At 52.6% G+C, this 18520-nt stretch overlaps 2 protein-coding genes across 3 annotated transcripts in view; one reads left to right on the forward strand and one right to left on the reverse strand.

The window, feature by feature from the left end:
* The window catches only part of AIFM3 (apoptosis inducing factor mitochondria associated 3), a 51243-nt gene extending 47490 nt beyond the window's left edge, over positions 1-3753 (reverse strand). For both annotated transcript variants that reach the window (XM_018085668.3, XM_018085667.3), the window contains exon 1: positions 3743-3753. The gene's annotated coding sequence lies outside the window, so the exon portion shown is untranslated. The remainder of the gene's footprint in view (positions 1-3742) is intronic.
* A 909-nt stretch (positions 3754-4662) lies between these two features.
* The window catches only part of POLE (DNA polymerase epsilon, catalytic subunit), a 30849-nt gene continuing 16991 nt past the window's right edge, over positions 4663-18520 (forward strand). Inside the window, exons 1-22 of the mRNA XM_029964922.1 lie at positions 4663-4851; positions 4932-4976; positions 5123-5215; positions 5708-5862; positions 6489-6630; positions 6921-7001; positions 7244-7351; positions 7760-7870; positions 8144-8229; positions 8950-9069; positions 9777-9909; positions 10486-10599; positions 11362-11574; positions 12297-12404; positions 13097-13225; positions 14027-14129; positions 14230-14376; positions 14966-15111; positions 15889-16037; positions 16417-16509; positions 17174-17318; positions 17790-17947. Of these exons, the coding sequence (XP_029820782.1) occupies positions 4663-4851; positions 4932-4976; positions 5123-5215; positions 5708-5862; positions 6489-6630; positions 6921-7001; positions 7244-7351; positions 7760-7870; positions 8144-8229; positions 8950-9069; positions 9777-9909; positions 10486-10599; positions 11362-11574; positions 12297-12404; positions 13097-13225; positions 14027-14129; positions 14230-14376; positions 14966-15111; positions 15889-16037; positions 16417-16509; positions 17174-17318; positions 17790-17947 (2768 nt within the window). The remainder of the gene's footprint in view (positions 4852-4931; positions 4977-5122; positions 5216-5707; positions 5863-6488; positions 6631-6920; positions 7002-7243; positions 7352-7759; positions 7871-8143; positions 8230-8949; positions 9070-9776; positions 9910-10485; positions 10600-11361; positions 11575-12296; positions 12405-13096; positions 13226-14026; positions 14130-14229; positions 14377-14965; positions 15112-15888; positions 16038-16416; positions 16510-17173; positions 17319-17789; positions 17948-18520) is intronic.

Below are 18520 nucleotides of genomic sequence, written 5' to 3' on the forward strand. Positions count from 1 at the left end.
GGGGTCGCCGCTGCCGGGGCTATTCCTGCCCTCCTGAAATACCCCGTCCCAGCCCTTCCCAGGTGTCACTTGGTTTACATTTTCCTTAAGGATACACACTTCTCTGCTCCCCCCTCGGAGATCTACGCCCCCACCCTCCCCCTGGCACGTTTCTGTTCTCCCAGAAAACTCTTTCCCTGCCCATCACGTCTGGCAGTGTCAGCATCTCCCTGAGCCTTTTCGTCTCACATGCCCCAAATCTGTCCTTTATTTTCACTCAGTGACTTTTGAGACCACACTGGGTACAGAGGAATTTTTTTTCTCCACCAGATAATTTGTCTCAGATCGCTGCTGTCTTACACCCTGATTATACATACAACTCCCTGAGGTTTTGCAGGGGCAGTTCACTGCTCTTCAGTGTCCAACTTCAGTTCCCTGCTCCAAATGGGAGCAGGAACAAGAGGCTTAACTGGGCTGTTCAGCTGCAGTTCTCACTGCTGTTAAAAAAAACTACCCATGGATGGAGCGTTCCAGCATGGAAGCTCCAGGGAGCCACATCCCTCCACAGCCTTGGGAGAAGAACTGTGGGTCCTCATGGAGCTGCCTCAATTTTAAGGCAGGAGAAATGATCCCAGGTCCACTGTCTGCAGGCCACCGAGCAGGAGGAATCCTGCATGTGGTGCTGCGTCTGGCTAGGACATGGTGCAGAGCTCATCCCACAGGGTGCAGGGACCCCTAGCAGACCCATCACCTCCATTTCCCTACATGGCATGCAGGACTTTTGACCTGTGGTGTGGAAAACTGCTTCTATGCAGCTGCCAAGCAAACAGCAAGGATTGAGCCTTGGAAGGAGACAGTAAATGGCTTTGCAGGGAATTATCATGACAGCAAGCCACGGGTGGCCATGCTCTAAGCTGAAGGAGGGTAGATTTAGATTGGATACTGGCAAGAAATTCTTGGCTGGTGAGGCCCTGGCACAGGTTGCCCAGCGAAGCTGTGGCTGCCCCATTCCTAGAAGTGTTCAAGGCCAGGTTGCACAGGGCTTGGAGCAACCTGTTCTAGTGGAAGGTGTCCCTGCCCATGGCAGGGGGTGGAACAGATGAGCCAGCCTGTGACTCTATGCTCAGCTGGCATTACAAGTGTACCTTGTGGGGCTGAGCATCTCACTACAGGGGGACAATGAGACACCAGCAGCACTGTGTGGGGCTGTGCTGCCCTGGGAATGGTGGGAGATGCAGCTCTATCTGCAGTGGGGTGACTGGGCAGGGACCCAGAGGGATGAATGGCTGGCAGTCCTCCCTTCCCCATAAACCCAACAGAGCTGCTGGGTAGTTTGTGCCTACAGCAGCACTGGGATAGTGGAAGGTGTCCCTGCCCATGGCAAGAGGGTAGAATGAATTGATCTTTAAGGTCCCTTCCAAACCAAACCATTCTGGGATTCTGTGATTTCCTCTGCTACTGAAGGGCAGTCACGTTTACCAGCACCTAAATCCCGACCTTTCAATGCCAAATCCACAGTGCATAGCAGCAATAAGCCCTCTGAACCACCCAGTCTCAGCCCTGCCCTGCTTGGCTGATTCAGATGCCAGCCATGGACAACCACTGTCACATCTGGTGAGAAGCTGCTGGAACAAGAGACCTTGGTTTGCAATCCAGGGCTGATGCCTCAGATCTGTTTGCTCCCCTGAGGGAGCGTCTGCTGCTACAGAGCTGCCTACAAAGGCTTGTTCTCGTGCACAAGCCACAGTAAGACACAGACGTTGAGGCGAACCCATCATCAAAACTTGCCCTCATTTCCCTCCAGCCTAGTAAACCCAAAATGACGAACATTCACTCAAGGAGCAAACAAGTAACCTGACCCCCACAGCAGCCAGGTGGCAGAACCATGAAAAATGGCAAAGAGAAACAGGTCCCTGCATCTTCAGGGAAAGTCTGACTCAACAGCAGCCACTCCACATTCAGAAGAAAGGCAGCAGGATATTTTTAAATTCCATTCTTCACCGCCACAAAGTCAGTTCCTTTTCGGACCATGAAAATGCTTTCATTGATCCCAATCTCCTGCTGCTGGACACACCAGTCAGGGCAGGACAGTCTGCTGTGGTGTCCAGGATCTACAGAGATTTTTTTGGGTCAAGCTCAGGCGAAATTCAGACTTTCCTAAGCAGAGATAGCAACTTCTGAAGCTCCAAGGAGCCTCTGGGGAGTGCTGAGTGACACAGTCTCCACCACATGCTCCATGGATTTGTGGGTTGGGACGAGGCCTCTGTCTTACTCTGTACCACCTCACATCATACGATGGGGGGTGGCAGGGGGAGAGGAAAGGGTGGAGGGAGGTGGGTGTCCCTTCTGGTCAGGCAGTAATGAAGTGATTAGTTGGGGTAATGTCGAGTTCTGCACATCGAGCACTTGCGTGTGAATCGTTCACCTCTCTTGTACACTCTGTTATTAATATTGCTGCTATTACAGTTTGTTTAGCATTTCATTGCTATTTCCAGCACATTTTTCTTATGCCTACCCGTGAGCTTTACCTTTTGTGCCTCCAGTTCACCTCTCCATCCCACTGCAGGGGGGAGGATGAAGGAGGGGTGGGAGTGAGCGAAGGGCGCTTTGTTTGGAGTATTTCAGTGGGAACACTAAATTGGGGAATACCATCGCTAAACCACAGCACTGTGGAATCAGGCTATGAGTATGTCTCTGCTCCTTATGGCTGAGGATCTTCAGTGCAACCAGGATGTATTATTAAAAGGAGGATGAGAACACAGGTGGAGTGGTGCATCACTCATTTCATGACAAGGACACAGAGCTGACCAGCAAGTGACAAAGGAGGCAGTGAAGGGGACACACTAATCCATGGGCTACCCAGAAACCCCAGTGAGGCTGGCCCACCCAGGAGGATCAGCCTGGGCTTTGCCACTGCTGAATGTGCGAACTGGGGGGACTCGGACACAGGGAGGAGTGGGGGAATGGACCCACAGGGATGAGAAGGGGAACAAAGAGGAATAAAACAGGGGGCATAAACCTGCGCCAGTTTGGGCAAGCCCTGTCCATGGTCACCACAGAACTTTTATATTTCTTATTAAATGTTTTATTGACTATTTCTTTGTGTCATGCCACTCTGACCCGGGTGTGTGCTTCAAGGACCCAGTGCCAGCTAGTGATGGGGCCTGTGTGTGCACCAGGGGATTTGGGGTCACCTGCTGGAGAGAGTGGGGTCCCAGTGCAGCCACTGGCATGACTGAAGGGTCTTTAACTTCCAGCCATGGTGTGAGAATGGTGTCCCTAAAACTAGCTACTGGGGGCAGGAGAGCAGTGTGAGGGAATGAGGGGCTCTGTGCAGCTGGAGCTGAACTGTGTCACTGCCTGTGTGTCTGGTGGGTTAGAGAGTATCCTTTGCAACCATGGGTGGGGGCGTGTGTGTCTGTGCACTCACCAGCAAAATTCCAGCTGGGCTAGCTGGTGAGGCAAGGCCTGTGGGCTGGGGCTGAGGGTCGGGGTCCAGGCAGGACTGCTGGGGGGACACTGGGCTCATGTGGGTGCTTGGGGGGCCCAAGAGTGTGTGTGTGCTTGTGAACCCCGGGTGTCTCTCCCGTCTCTGCCAGCCTAGAGGAGGAGGGGAAGGGGCTGGGCTGTGATGAGGCTCCTGTGCAGGATGCTGATGACAGCAGCGCGTTGCAGGAGGCCGTCTGTGTGTCCTGCGCCTGTGAGTCCTGTGTCTGTGTCCTGCGTCCGTGCCCCCGCGCGTTTCTCTGGGACCTGTGCTCACCTTCGATGCTGTCTGAGTCCCCAGCGGGGAAAGCAGCAGCCATGTCCTCGGCCCGGGCAGGACCCGGCTCCAGCGGCCGGACGGGGAGTGCCGCTGGGTGGACCGCTCTCTCCCGTTCCCGTTCTCCAGGAAACCTGCAGCCGGAAGCGGCCGCGGAGCGCTCCCCCCTCCCGGAGTTGTGACGGGGGCGGGGCGTGGACAGGAGCCCCCCGCCATTGGTGGGATTTGTCCGCGGGGAGGCGGGGCCTCGTTCTGATTGGTGCTCTGGCCGCAGGGCGGGGCTTTCGCTCTGGCGGGATCGCGGCGCAGCGCGGGAAACCCTTTCCTGGCGCCGCTCGCGATGGGGTTCCGCGGAGGCGGCGAGCCCGCGGCAGCGCAGTGGGGGCGGCGGGCGGGCAGGCCCAGGAGCCGGCGGATGGCACGGGGTCCGGTCGGGACGATGCCCCGCGCTGCCGTCCCTCAAGCGCCTGCTGGGGGGCGCAGCACACGCGACGCCTAGACGCGCTGTTTCGGCTTCGAGCGGCGCGGAGCCGCCCGAGCGATCTGGCTGGCTCATCAAACATGCACCGTACGGGCCGGCAGGGGCGGGGGGCGAGCAGGCAGCAGATGGGGAATGGGGGGGTCCTGTGGGAAGACCCCCGGTAGGGCCTAGGGAGGGATTTCCCACAGAGAGACCCTAGGCGTACCAAGAATGGGGGTCCCACGGAGATACCACCGGTGCGGCTGGGGGACAGGGGTCCCATGGGGAGGGCACCGATACGGCCCGTGGTATGGGGAGGTGTCCCGCGGAGATACCCCACATAGGGCGTGGGGGAGACAGTCTCCCGGGAGACCCCCGGTCGGACCGGGAGAGCAGGTTCCCACAGGAGACCCCAGCCCTACACGGCGGGAGGGGTTTCCATGGCTATACTGGCCCTCCCATGGTTCCCTGGCCCTACCAGGAGGGAGGCTCCACGGTGGGAGGGTCCCGTAGTGGCGTCTCGGGCGAGTCTCATGGAGACTCGTTGGGTCTTGGTGCCTGTGGGCAGACGGAGGTGCTGGATGAGGACCGGCGGTCCGTGAGTGCGGTGGATTACTACTTCATCCAGGAGGACGGGAGCCGCTTCAAGGTGGGTCCACGGGTGGGGAGGGTTGGAGTGTGGGGTCCCAGTAGGGAACCTGCCGCCATCAGCCATCTACTCTCTCCTAGGTGGCCCTGCCCTATAAGCCTTATTTCTACATTGCCACTCAGAAGGTGAGGAGGGGACCCTGGCAGAGATGAGGTCCCCAGGGAAGAAGACAGCATCCTGGGGAGCTCGAGACCTCCTGGGCAGCCTGCCTTGGGATGGTCTCCTCCCAAGAGACAGAGACACACTGCTCAGCCCCAGGGTTTCTTGACAGGGCTGCGAGCGGGAAGTGTCCTCCTTCCTCTCCAAGAAGTTCCAAGGGAAGATTGCAAAACTGGAGACTGTCCCCAAAGAGGACTTGGACTTGGTCTGTATCTCTCTGTGCTCTTAATCAGTGGGGTTTTTTGGACCTTGCACAGCTCTAGTGATGTAGGAAGGGATGAGTAAAGAAGGAAAGCAGCATGCTTGACTTCAGTCTCCTGGTGCTGCTGTGGTGTCTCAGAAATGTGTTTGTTATGGCTAATTGCTTATCAGTGATTATGTTTCTGAAGCATATCAGCTGTTTCACGGTGTGTTCAGCACATTACTTGTAGGAATTAAAGTGGTTGGAGGAAGAAGGATAGTGTGGGAGGGGGATGCCTGCTTGATCCACTCTTCCTTCTTCCCATCTCACTCTCAGATGCCTGTATCAGCGGGACTGGCTGGGCCCTTGCTCTGCTGCTCTTGACATGCCCACCAGTCTCTTCTTGGTGCTTTACTCTTTTTTTGGCCAGTTCTTCCACCTGCATCAGTCTCGTTGGCCTTCCCTCATTTGTCACGGTTCCCCTCCCTGAACTGCCATTCTCTTGCTGCTTCGCAGCCAAACCACTTGGTGGGCCTGAAGAGGAACTACATCAAGCTATCCTTCAACACGGTGGAGGACCTGGTGAAGGTGCGGAAGGAGATTTCTCCTGCAGTGAGGAAAAACAGGGAGCGGGACCAGGCGAGCGACGTTTACACGGCCATGTTGTCGAGGTGGGAGCTCCCTGTAGGGAAGTCAGTCAGTCAGTCCCTCATGTTAATAATTCATAGAATCATGGAATGGGATCTTTAAAGGCCATCTAGTCCAATCCACTTGCAATGAGCAGGGACACCTTCCATTATCCCAGGTTGCTCCAAGCCCCATCCAAACTGGTCTTAAATACTTCCAGGGATGGGGCAGCCACAGTTTCTCTGGGCAACCATTGCCAGGGCCTCACCACCCGCTTAATAATTAGACTCCCTTGATTATTTCCCAGCTTTCCTCAGAGGTGTTGTCCTGCCTGGGTCTGGCCCTGGCTGTGCCTCTTTGCCACCCATCTCCAGGTTGGATCTTCCAGCTTCATGCTGCACATCCCAAAGGCTACCTCTGGGATAGCATGGCATAGCATGGCATGTGGTGGTATCTATGCCTGTACCTCAAATAGTTTGCTTGTTCCCTGTGAAAGGATCCTGAAAGGCACTGGGCAACCTTATTTCTAGTTGTAACTAAAAGGGAAAAAATCCAGCATTTTCTGTTTCTCTCCTATCCCTGACTCCTGCTGCTGGTGTCACCAGTGACAGTGGCTGTCCCTGGGAGACAGGCCCTCTAGTAAGGCAGCTGCTTCCCTCTGCTCTTGCAGCGCTCTGAGTGGAGGCAGTCTAAGCATGGATGAGGAAGGAGCCTCTAGAAAAATTGCCAACCAAATGGACAACATTGTGGATATGCGAGAGTACGACGTGCCCTACCACATTCGCCTCTCCATCGACCTGAAGATCCATGTGGTGAGTAGGGAAGAGCTTTGCTCCTGAAGCACAGAAAGTTTTTTTTCTCTCCAAGACCTTCACAAAGGTATCTGTAATGATGATTCCATGTGTAGAGCCTAGTCCTGTGCTGCTGGGTTTCTTCTTAGTTAATGACACACAGAAAAGATAATTGATTGATGCATAGCCACAGTTTGAGCCTTTCTTCTGGGCTGCATGTGATTCCTGCAGTTCTGTCCCCAGCAGCTGAACAGAGTGCCACAGGGATCTGGCCTCCTAGTAAGGCACTGCCTGCCCTCCTGTCTCCACAGGCTCACTGGTACAACGTGCGATACCGGGGCAACACCTACCCCCCTGAAATCACCCGCCGAGATGACCTCGTGGAGCGGCCGGTGAGCACTGGGTGGGCAGGGGTCCTTCTGTCCAGGTATGTCCACCCAAGGGACTGGTTTCTGACATGCTGCTGCTGTCACACAATGGTGGCAGGGGGAAAGCTGTGTTTCCAGGCTCGGGTAATGATTTTTGGGTTGATAAAGCACTAAAATGATTAGAGGGGAGGTTCTGGTTCACTTGCACTGGGCTTTAACTTCAAGTCAGCTCTGGAATATTTTCTAATGAATTTGGTTCTGCCCAGGATCCTGTTGTTCTTGCCTTTGACATTGAAACAACCAAACTCCCTTTGAAGTTTCCTGACGCAGAGACGGACCAGATCATGATGATCTCGTATATGATTGATGGGCAGGTAAGGCTAGCAGGGTGGTTTCCTCAGGTGGTTTCAGGCTCCAGCAGCGAAATCAGGCAACAGCCCAGCATTTCCCTTCAGCCCTAGTGGCTCCAGGCTTGCCATGCTGCCAGCTGCATGGTGAGGCTCTGGAAATGGAATTAAAATCTGGGTGATGCACATGATCCTGAGTTTTGTGACACCCAGCTCAGGTTACTAGTGTTTCTCTGAGGGAGAGAAGTAAAGCTGTTGTCCCATGTTGCCTCTTCGTGGTCTCCCTTTCTGATGGCCAATGGATGACTCCGAAACAATTGTTCCCCCTTGACAGAAGCTCTGGTTTTCGAAAGGAAAATGTCCCATTGTTTGGACAGCATTTTTGGGTTGCCTGTGAGCCCAGTCCTCCTCACTGCCTCCTTGTCACCTTCTCAGGGCTACCTGATCACAAACAGGGAGATTGTCTCAGAGGACATTGAAGACTTTGAGTTTACTCCCAAGCCAGAGTATGAGGGTCCATTTTGTGTCTTTAATGAACCAGATGAGGTAAGTCAGTTCCGCTCAGTAGAGTTTTACCTGCCTGGGGTTCTTGTTGGCCAAAGAGAGCTCATTCCCTGGTAGACTGCCTCACTGAGAAATGCAGTGAGTCTGGTAGGGCTGGCCATGCTTTCAAGTCTTGGGGAATAAAAGTAAGAATGGTCAAGTTTGGGCTAGGTGCAGAGGAGAGGGGAAGGGTGGAGTAAACTGTATGGTATCAACCACCTCTCCATGGAGGAGATGAAATTCCTTAAAATACATATCTTTTCTGTTTCGTCCCAGGCTCATTTAATCCAGAGGTGGTTTGAACATGTCCAGGAGACCAAACCCACCATCATCGTCACATACAACGGAGACTTCTTTGACTGGTAAGACCAGGAATGACAACTAAGCTGACAAGGTGTCACCTGAGCTGGAGAGCAGGGTCAGGTTCCATCCTCGACATCCTTCCATAGCTCAGACAGTGGGGAATCCATGTGGAATGGCCACTTTGTGCACCTCACCAAATCCTCACCAATCCGTTGCTTGGCAGTAGGACTTTATGAAGAGTCCCATCCATCTGCCTGAGCTGCTTTAAACCCTTGGCAATGTGGGATTGTTGGTGTGTGGATGAGCCCAGTCATGGGAGAGCAGGAAGAGGGTCAAAAGAGACCTGGAGGATACTGGGAGAGGGGTGCAGGTAAGCCTTGGGAAGCAGGGGAGAGGAACCACATGCCTCCACCTCCAGGAGCAGGATATGAGCAAGCAGCTTTGCCTCTTGGGTCACACTGCAATTCTGTTATAGAGCCACAGACTAGTTTGGGTTGGAAGGGACCTTAAAGATCATCTAGTTCCAACCCTGCTGCCCTGAGCAGAAACACCATCCACTAGACCAGTTTACTCTAAGCCCTGTCCAGTCTGGCCTTGGACACTTCCAGGGATGATGTGTCCCCATGTCCTGCAGGAAGTTTTCCCCATGGCAAGATACACAGATAAATCACAAGAAAAATTCTTTAGGCCGTTTGTAACAAAGTGGTTATAGAACCATTGTTGGAGATGCAGGAAAATGGCTGTTCTGCTCCTTTTCTTCACTCTGCCTCTTTCCCCAGGCCCTTTGTGGAAGCAAGAGCAGCAGTTCATGGAATGAATATGTATCAGGAAATCGGGTTTCAGAAGGACAGCCAGGGAGAGTACAAGGCATCCCAGTGCATCCACATGGACTGTCTGAGGTACTGAATGCTGCCACTGTACAATATAGCTGCGTCTTTATCTCTTGGGTTTATATAAAATACTTATGGTTGTATTTGAATACTGTTCTCATTCTGTCTGTTGGAAGCTTTTGTGAACCTTTTTTGTGATAATCCATTTCTGTGATGTCTTCTTCCCCTTGGCACGCTGCCTCACACAGGAGCTGCCGAGTCTTCCCCTGAAGGGCTCCCAGGGCTGCCTCATGCCCTGCAGCCTCAAGTGTTTGATGGATGATTTGGGGACGTCAGAGAAAGGGCAGGTTAAGATCAGGCCATTGGAGCAGGGAAGGGACTGTAGCCTCACCCACCAGCCTCCTGGCACAGCCAGAAGAGGAAATGACACATGGGAAAGAGAGGGACGTTTCTTCCCCTGGAGCAGTCTGGGCTCTGGAGCACATCTGGATGTCCTTGCAGGCCTGCTGGGTCTTCTTCGGCGGAGAAATGCTTATCTTAAAGCCACTGAGGGAGGAGCTGGAAGGTGGAAATTCTGAGCATTGGGGATGGGATGGACAGTGGGGTTTGTCCTGGTTGGGATAGCTAAAGTTGGACAGTCTTGTACCCTACTGTGCTTGGGGACTGGGCTGTCCTCAGTGAGAGATCCCCGTGGCAATCCACATCCTCTTCACAATCCTGAGCCTGTTTTTAAGGTTTTTCTCTGCACAAAATGATATTTTTGTGATTCTATCCAGGTGGGTGAAGAGAGACAGTTACCTCCCAGTAGGAAGTCACAACCTGAAAGCAGCAGCTAAAGCAAAACTGGGTTACGATCCAGTAGAGCTGGACCCTGAGGAGATGTGCCGGATGGCTACAGAAGAGCCTCAGGTACTCCCTCCTTGTGCTCTATGGGAAAGCAGCCTAAAGGAGCTGCAGTATAACTGAATCTGTAAGTTAAAAGTGGATTTTGAGAAGTGAACTCAATCTTTCTCCCCAAACTGCCAATGCCTTAGAGCTCATGGGGAGAAGGAACAGGATTCTACTGAAGTTGTTCTGGCCCTGACATTGTACTGTGCATTCTCTGTGTTTATGTACATCAGTGTGAGGTGACAGGCACCACCGAAATCAGAAGCACTGTTAAGAGCTGATGAAGGGACAGGAGAGGGTTGGTGCTCCAGCTGTCATGGGCAGGGGTTCTGCTGAGCCCTAGAGCAGCTTCCTGAGTCCCAAACAGGGTGGATTCTGTGTCTTCCTGTTTCTTCCCAGTCAAAGATGACATGTCGCTGTGTGATTAGAGCTAGAGCAAGGAAGTAACGTTCTTTGTAACCTAGGTTATGGAGAAATACACCTTTCCCTTCTTACTGCTGATACAAGGATGTCCAGCAGGAAGCAATAAAAGATCATTGTCACTGAGCTGCTCTGTCATGGGATTGGGATTAATTTGCCTCTCTCCTTCCCCAACAGACCCTGGCCACATACTCAGTGTCTGATGCCGTTGCTACCTACTACATGTATATGAAGTATGTACATCCGTTCATTTTCGCCTTATGCACCATCATTCCCATGGAGCCTGATGAGGTGAGTGCTTTCCCAAAATGATGATTTCTTTGCCAGCTACGTCTCCATTGCTGCAGGGATGCTCTGGCCACAGATCTGATTCCCACTGCACCCTCTGCACCTGTGGCAGGGAGGAAGGGAGGGTGGACTTAGAGGCTACTCCTTTCTCCCACATCTCCTGGGATGTTTGGAGAGAGGTGTCTATGAGAAGATGACACCCAAGGTTGGTAGTGCAGGGCTGGAGCAGAAGGAAGTATGGCTGGTGATGCCAAGTTCACTTGCAGTCATGGCCATGCAAAGCTGGGTCTCCTGATGGCTGTTATCAGATGTAGGGAGGATGGCTGGGAAGCCATCACTGCTAAGCATGTAGAAAATGTCTGTCCGTTCCCACTTGGTTGAGCTGACAAAGCTGCTTGCCGGTGGAGAGGTGTTGCACATGTATCACCAGCTGAAGCTGTCTGGCTCACTGTGTGGCTGTAAGGCCGGTCCGGTCCCACCAGCACTGGGACAGCACTTCTGCTCAATCACAGACTGGTTTGATTTGGAAGGGACCTTAAAGCTCATCTCACGCACCCCCCGTCATGGTCAGGGACTCCTTCCACTAGACCAGGTTGCTCCAAGCCGCATCCAACCTTGCCTTGAACACTCCCAGGGATGGGGCAGCCACAGCTTCTCTGGGCAACCTGTGCCAGGGCCTCACCACCTGCGCAGACAAGAATTTCTTCCTAATATCTAAATCTACTTTTTTTGAGTTTAAAACTGGCTTGGGTTTTTCTTCTGCAGGTGTTAAGAAAAGGATCGGGGACGCTGTGCGAGGCACTATTGATGGTTCAGGCCTATCATGCCAACATCATCTTCCCCAACAAGCAGGAGCAGGAATTCAACAAACTTACAGAAGATGGGCATGTGCTGGACTCTGAGACCTACGTGGGAGGCCACGTGGAAGCACTGGAATCTGGGGTCTTCCGCAGTGACATTCCCTGCCGCTTCAAAATGGTAAGGGACCAGCAGCTGGCCCCTGTCCTTGTGGAGCAGCATGGTTGGGAGTGATAACCAGTCCACTAGTGTTGGCATCTCCAGTGTGTCCCTGCTGGGCTTGGGCAGCACCTAGAATGACGGAATCAGTAGGGTTGGAAAAGCCCTCTAACGTCATCAAGTCCGAGCATTAACTCAACACAGCCAAGGCCACCACTGAACCATCCACTTCCAGGGATGGTGATTTCACCAGTAGCCTGGGCAGCCTGTTCCAGTGCTTGACAACTTCCAGGAGATCCCGGGCACATGAAGCTGGGCTGGGAATGGGTAGGAGGAGGCCTTCAAGTGGCCATCTGTGCTTCACTGGGAAAGCAAGTGTCACATGTGTCACATACTGGAAGCAAGCCAGAGCTTGTTGACAGCAAGGGAGGATGGTGAGGTGGGGTTTTAGGTTTGTTTTTGAGCCAGTGGTTCTTGGAAGTTATGCCTCTGTCCCCTGGGGTTCTGTCCTCCCTCTCTCCTTCTCCCTCCTAAACAAAGCTTCTTCTGAACCCTTCCTGAGGGTCTTTTACCTGTTTCTGGATCAGGTTGCTACCTTCATTACCTCCCCCCATGCCTCAGTATATCCCTTATAGCTTGTAGCTCCCCAAGCCAGGGCGGGACAGGGGTGCAGGGCAGGAGCTGCCAGTCTGCAGCCAGGGACAGCTGCCCACAGCCTCACTGCCATCCCCACATCCCTGCAGAATCCTGCTGCCTTCGACTTCCTGGTGCAGCACGTGGAGAAGACGCTGCGGCACGCCATTGAGGAGGAGGAGGGTCTGCCCTTGGATCAGGTCACCAACTTCCAGGAGGTACAGCACCTGCAGCACAGCTGAGCTGGGTGGGAAGGGCTGGAGCTGCAGGTGTAAAGTGCTTGTTTTGGTTCCATTTGTGCTCTACATGGAGAGACCAAGAAGCTCATCTATAGACTGAATCCATGAGGATCCCCTTGCCTGGACACTGGAGACCAGCCTGGGGGTCAGGGTCTCTGTGCCATCTGAGGGATGCAGTTCCTGCTTTCCCGTTTGCAGGTTCAACCAGGAGCAAAGCTCTGAGAAAGCTGGAAAGGAATTAGGGATTTAGAGAGAAGGCAGACCTCTCAGATATCCAATACTCATGTTCTTCTTGTTCCCCACTTTTTATCAGCTACAAAGTGCAAATCCAAGTCTGAAGTTTCTTGGAGGACAGCACCTGACTGGGGACTTCTGATCTTTGCTGTTGTCTCCATTAACCTATTTGCACTGAAAAAGTCCTTGATCGAGTTGCGTTAGGAAGCAGCTGCTCCCTGCCTTGTACCCCTACAGAAAAGCTCACCTTTGAGGTCCAAACCAAAACCTAAAGCACTGGTGGTCAAGGATTCCCAGATCTCTCCTTTGGTCCTTTAGATCCATTCCCAGAATCTGTGGCAGGTATTCCTGTGAAGAAGTAAAGGATCAAATTCAACAAGTATTTGACTTAGTAACTCCTTCCTGCCTGAGTTTCACTTCCCTTTGTCTTGCCACAGGTTTGTGATGAAATCAAGGTCAAACTGAATTCCTTGAAGGATGTCCCCAACAGAATTGAGTGTCCGCTTATATACCATCTGGACGTGGGGGCCATGTACCCCAACATCATTCTGACCAACAGGTTGCAGGTGGGTAACATCAACCTTCTATTTCCTAATTTGAGATGACCTCGATCATCCCTCTTGATCCCCTTAATAGCAAGGGCTGAACTTTCTGCCCAGGGGAGGGGAAGCAGATAAGACTGGGTGTGAAATTCACTCAAGCTGCCATGGAATTACAGAATCACAGGATCATTTTGGTTGGAAAAACCCTCTAACACCATTGAGTCCAACCATTCCCTTATCACTGCCAAAACTACTACTAATCCGTGTACCCAAGTGGCCCATCCATTTGGCTTTTAAATCCCTTCAGAGATGATGTCTCCACTACCACACTGGGCAGCCTGTGCCAGTGTCTGATCACCCTTTCAGTGAAGAAATTTTCCCTAATATCCAACCCAAACCTCCCCTGGCACAATTTGAGGCCCTTTCCTCACTTGTTGCCTGGGAGAAGAGGCCAACCCCCACCTGGATGCACCCTCCTGTTAGGGAGTTGTAGAGAGCAAGGTGCCCCCTGAGCCTCCTTTTCTCCAGATTGATTTCCCCCAACTTCCTCAGTTGCTCCTCATCAGACTTGAGCTCCAGACCCTTCCCCAGCTCTGTTGCCCTTCTGTGGATACCAGGTCTGCAGAGACTGAGCTACAGCTTTAGCTAGGACTCTTGTTGTTTTGAGGGTTTTATATTCCAGAAAGGCTCCAGGAAGGGGAACTCACTGAGTACCATCTCTGCTGTTCACACCTGTGCTCTCTTGCCACTAGAACCTGTTCTGGCACGAATTGTCATTTGGGTACCTATTGCTTCTAACACCTGTATGTCTATTACTGCGTCCAGCCCTCAGCTATGGTGGATGAAGCCACATGTGCTGCCTGTGACTTCAACAAGCCAGGTGCCAACTGCCAGCGCCGGATGACGTGGCAATGGAGAGGAGAGTTCAGTAAGTACGGGAAGGACCATGCAGTCCAACCCACAGAGATGGAGTCAAATTCTCACTTCTCCCCTGATCGCTGGGGACTGATCACTGCCCTCCTCCGCAGTGCCTGCCAGCCGCAGCGAGTACCATCGCATCCAGCAGCAGCTGGAGTCAGAGAAGTTCCCTCCACTGTCCCCTGATGGACCACCCCGTGCCTTCCACGAACTCTCCCGGGAAGAACAGGCCAAGTATGAGAAAAAGCGCCTGGCAGGTAAAAAAAAAAACAATCAAGGTCGTGGTCTGGGGAGTGTTTTGCAACCTGGACTGTGATTGGTATTCAGCATTAGTGACCCCTCCCAGGGCTGTGGGGTGAGGTCAGACTGACTGGCCTCAGAACTCAAGGATTTAAGCAGACTCCTGTGTGCTTACAAAGAGGAGCCAGGCACTGGTACCTCTGTCAGTGTTTCCCTTTGTCTCTGGAGAGCCATGGATTTGGCTGAAACATGAAGGGTTCCATTTTTTGTAAGGCTTCTAATTCAAGCCAGTTAATGAAAAGGAAACGTCAATGTTATCCCGTCACCTGGAGGGATGCCGTCCAGCAGAACCATCCAGATGGCTGGGGGCAGAGCCTGAGTTTGCTAATGGGCCATACAATTAGTTTATTTCTGCCTTCGTCCTTGCATCTCCGTAAAAAGGTGCTGCTTCTCTCCATGCTGGGATCTTCCTCTCCCTTTCCAGTAGGACTGTCCCCTGTTTACCAATGCCTGACGCTTAGCTGTCTCCGTGTCCCTACTATGCCTATCCCGCTGTAGCAGGGCAGCCAGCCCTGAGAACCTCCATCTGCCTCCTCCCTTGACCAGATTACTGCCGCAAGGCGTACAAGAAGATCCATGTCACCAAGGTGGAGGAGCGAGTCACCACCATCTGCCAGCGAGAGAACTCTTTCTATGTGGACACGGTGCGAGCGTTCCGGGACCGCCGCTATGAGTTCAAGGGGCTGCACAAGGTACCAAGCTTGTGCTCAGCTGCTAGTCAAACTTGTCTTGGCAAGGCCAGGGACCTCTTGTGTCTTGCTGAAAACCTCAAAGGATTACTCCATTGGCTTCCCACTGGCAGAGGGCAGGGTTAGATTAGTTATTGGGAAGAAATTTTTCCCTGTGAGGGTGGTGAGGCCCTGGCACAGGTTTCCCAGAGAAGCTGTGGCTGCCCCATCCCTGGGAGTGTTCAGAGCCAGGGTGGACAAGGCTTGGAGTAACCTGGGCTAGTGGAAGGTGTCCCTGCCCATGGCAGGGGATTGGAACGAGATGATCTTTAAGGTCCCTTCCAACCCAAACCATTTTAGGAGACCCTGGGACTCTACCTCTGGCAGAGTTAATTAATGGGCCAGTTGCTTTGCAGTTCCTCCCAGATTCCTCTTCTGCCATGAATCACAGGGCTGGCAGAGAGGCTTATTCTGCACTGGTGGTTCTGCTGTTAGCCAGATGTCATGGATTGCTGCAGGCAGTATATTGGGTTCTTCCCTGCCCACTTGTGGTGCAGCACAGCTGATGCTGGTTGCATTCTGATGGATGGTGGGAGCTACAGGTCCCTTCCACTGAGTGACAAAGTGCCTCTGGACAACCCCTCCTGTGCTGCAAAAGAAAATGGGATGTTTAACTCATGCCAACTGATCTTCAGCAAAGATACTGCTCTAGAGTTGCAATGGTATACTGGGACTGAGTGGGAATCACCACCACTGGTGGTGATGTGTGAAATCATCCTGGCTCTGCCTGTCACCGTGCAGGTGTGGAAGAAGAAGCTGTCAGCAGCAGTGGAGATGGGAGATGCCTCTGAAGTGAAACGCTGTAAGAACATGGAGATCCTCTATGAGTCCCTGCAGCTGGCCCACAAGTGCATCCTCAACTCCTTCTATGGATACGTTATGCGGAAAGGGTGAGTCTCCCCTAGGCAATCCAGTGTCCTCAAGAGAGGACCCTTGGAAACCAGGATTGTCTTGGTGAGGTATTCACTTGCTTTACCTGCTCCTGAAGCAATAAGATGAGGGTGGGTGCTGCCTCTACCTCTTGCTTCTACCCATGACTCCTCATCCTGGAGTCTCTTGCCAGACATTAAATTATGGGAATCTTGTCTGTTAGTGGGTCTCCAGCTTTTCTAGAGCATCATAAGTAGAGAACTTCATAGGAGAACAATGTTCCAGGGCCAGTGTTGATGTGTTTCTTGCCCTCCTTCTCCTGGGCATCTTCCTGCCCTTCCATAGCTGGATTTGGGAGGAAGCTTATTATGCTCTTCACTGTGACTCCTCTGCTCACAGAGCTCGCTGGTACTCCATGGAAATGGCTGGCATCGTCTGCTTCACAGGAGCGAATATCATCACCCAGGCCAGAGAGCTGATCGAGCAGATTGGGTGAGTGCATGCTGAGCTGGGGAAGGTCCATCTCTATCTAGGACAGATGTAGGAGCACCCAAGCTTTTGGGGGGATGGAGCACCTTTCCTATGAGGAAAGGCTGAGAAAGATGGGGGTGTTCAACCTGGAGAAGAGAGCTTGGAGCCTTAGAGCCCCTTCTAGTGCCTAAAGGGCTCCAAGAGAGCTGGAGAGGGACTTGGGACAAGGACCTGGAGTGACAAGACAAAGGGGAATGGCTTCACAGTGAAAGAGGGAAGGGTTAGGTGGAATACTGGGAAGAAATTCTTCCCTGTGAGGGTGCTGAGGCCCTGACACAGGTTGCCCAGAGCAGCTGTGACTGCCCCATCCCTGGAAGCGTTCAAGGCCAGGTTGGACAGGGCTTGGAGCACCCTGGTCTAGTGGAAGGTGTCCCTGCCCATGGCAAGGGGTGGAACGAGATGAGCTTTGAGGTCCTTTCCAACCCAAACCAGTCTGGGATTCTGTGATTCTATGAACGTTCAGATTCCTGACACTGCTATGGTTATTCTGTTGTATTTGATTTTCTTTGCAGAAAGGAACAGAGAGTGGATGCAACAGGCTGCCGCTGCTTTTGTGGGGGACATAAAGCTGATCCTCACCTCTCATCTACTTTTCTCCTGACACTGGCCTTTATTCCTTCTTTAGGAGACCTCTGGAACTGGATACTGATGGGATTTGGTGTGTCCTCCCCAACAGCTTCCCAGAGAACTTTGTCATCAAATCAACCAATGCCAAGAAGCCGAAGGTGACCATCTCTTACCCGGGAGCCATGCTGAACATCCTGGTGAAGGTGAGTTTGACATCAGTCCAGGCCAGCTCTGCAGCTTGGGAAAAGAGATGGAGACCTGATGAGTGGGGAGAGCTCCTCTTCCATCCGCACTCCTCATGTAGCAAGAGGTGTCAGGGCTGATGGCCTTGGAGAGCATCTGAGCAGAGGGTGAGGCTCGACATCCTCCCGCAGAGAGGGGCAGTCTGTAAGAGGGCAGGTTTGGTGTATGCTCACCTGTGCAGATAGGAAGTCCAGAGCAAGGTCTAAACACATCCTCTGCTCACTCCAGCATCTGTAAGACAAAAGAATATCGTTTCAGGGTCCAAAGCATTTTTCTCTTCAACAGGCAGGACAGATGTTTTGATTTTTGAGTCCTAAATTGTGCTGTTGTTCCCAGAGGGATCCCTTTGGGCAGGATGTGTCCTAGGGGCATCCCCTGGTGTGACCAGCCAGCTGTGGAGTGAAGCTGTTCTCCTGGGACTGTGCCCACAGGAAGGCTTCACCAATGACCAGTACCAGGAACTGCAGGACCCAGCCTCGCTCACCTACATTACGCGCTCGGAGAACAGCATCTTTTTTGAAGTGGATGGTCCGTACCTGGCCATGATCCTGCCAGCTTCCAAAGAGGAGGGCAAGAAGCTGAAGAAAAGGTGAGATTTCAAAGCTTCAGGTTACCCTTTCCCTGAGTAACAGCGTGAGGATCTCGTTCCCTTTGTGCACATGGGCACGTTGGTCTTTGCCCCCATAGCCTGCAGCACGCTTGACTCACTGGCTTTAAATGGTAAGTTCCTTACATCGAATCATCTTTGAATACAGCTGTGCACTTGCCTCCAACGCCATTCTATGGCAATAAATTTTAGCAGGTAACAGCAAAATGACATTTCTCCAGCCTGGTGACCAGACATCTCCCTCTTTGGCTCTGAGGTGTGCAGGACAACTTTGACTTTCCTTCTGAGGATTTCTAATACTGCTTGCATTCAACCTAATCTGATTAAACTCAGCAGTTCCTGCCTTCCTATCTCTCAGGAGTTCACAGACCTCCAGTAACACTTTCCCTAGGTGTTTCCCCTTCCTTCTCTGACTGTAAGAGGGACTGGATCCTGCCATTACTGTCACATTATAGGATAGTTGTACCCAAACTTCACTGCTTTCTCTGCCACCTCCTAACCAGGCACTTGAGCTAGAGCAGTAGTATCCAGTGTTTCAGGGGGCAGCCCACAGAC

Source organism: Manacus vitellinus, unplaced genomic scaffold, assembly GCF_001715985.3.
Source record: "Manacus vitellinus isolate BGI_N305 unplaced genomic scaffold, ASM171598v3 scaffold_84_pilon, whole genome shotgun sequence".
Classification (NCBI taxonomy): domain Eukaryota; kingdom Metazoa; phylum Chordata; class Aves; order Passeriformes; family Pipridae; genus Manacus; species Manacus vitellinus.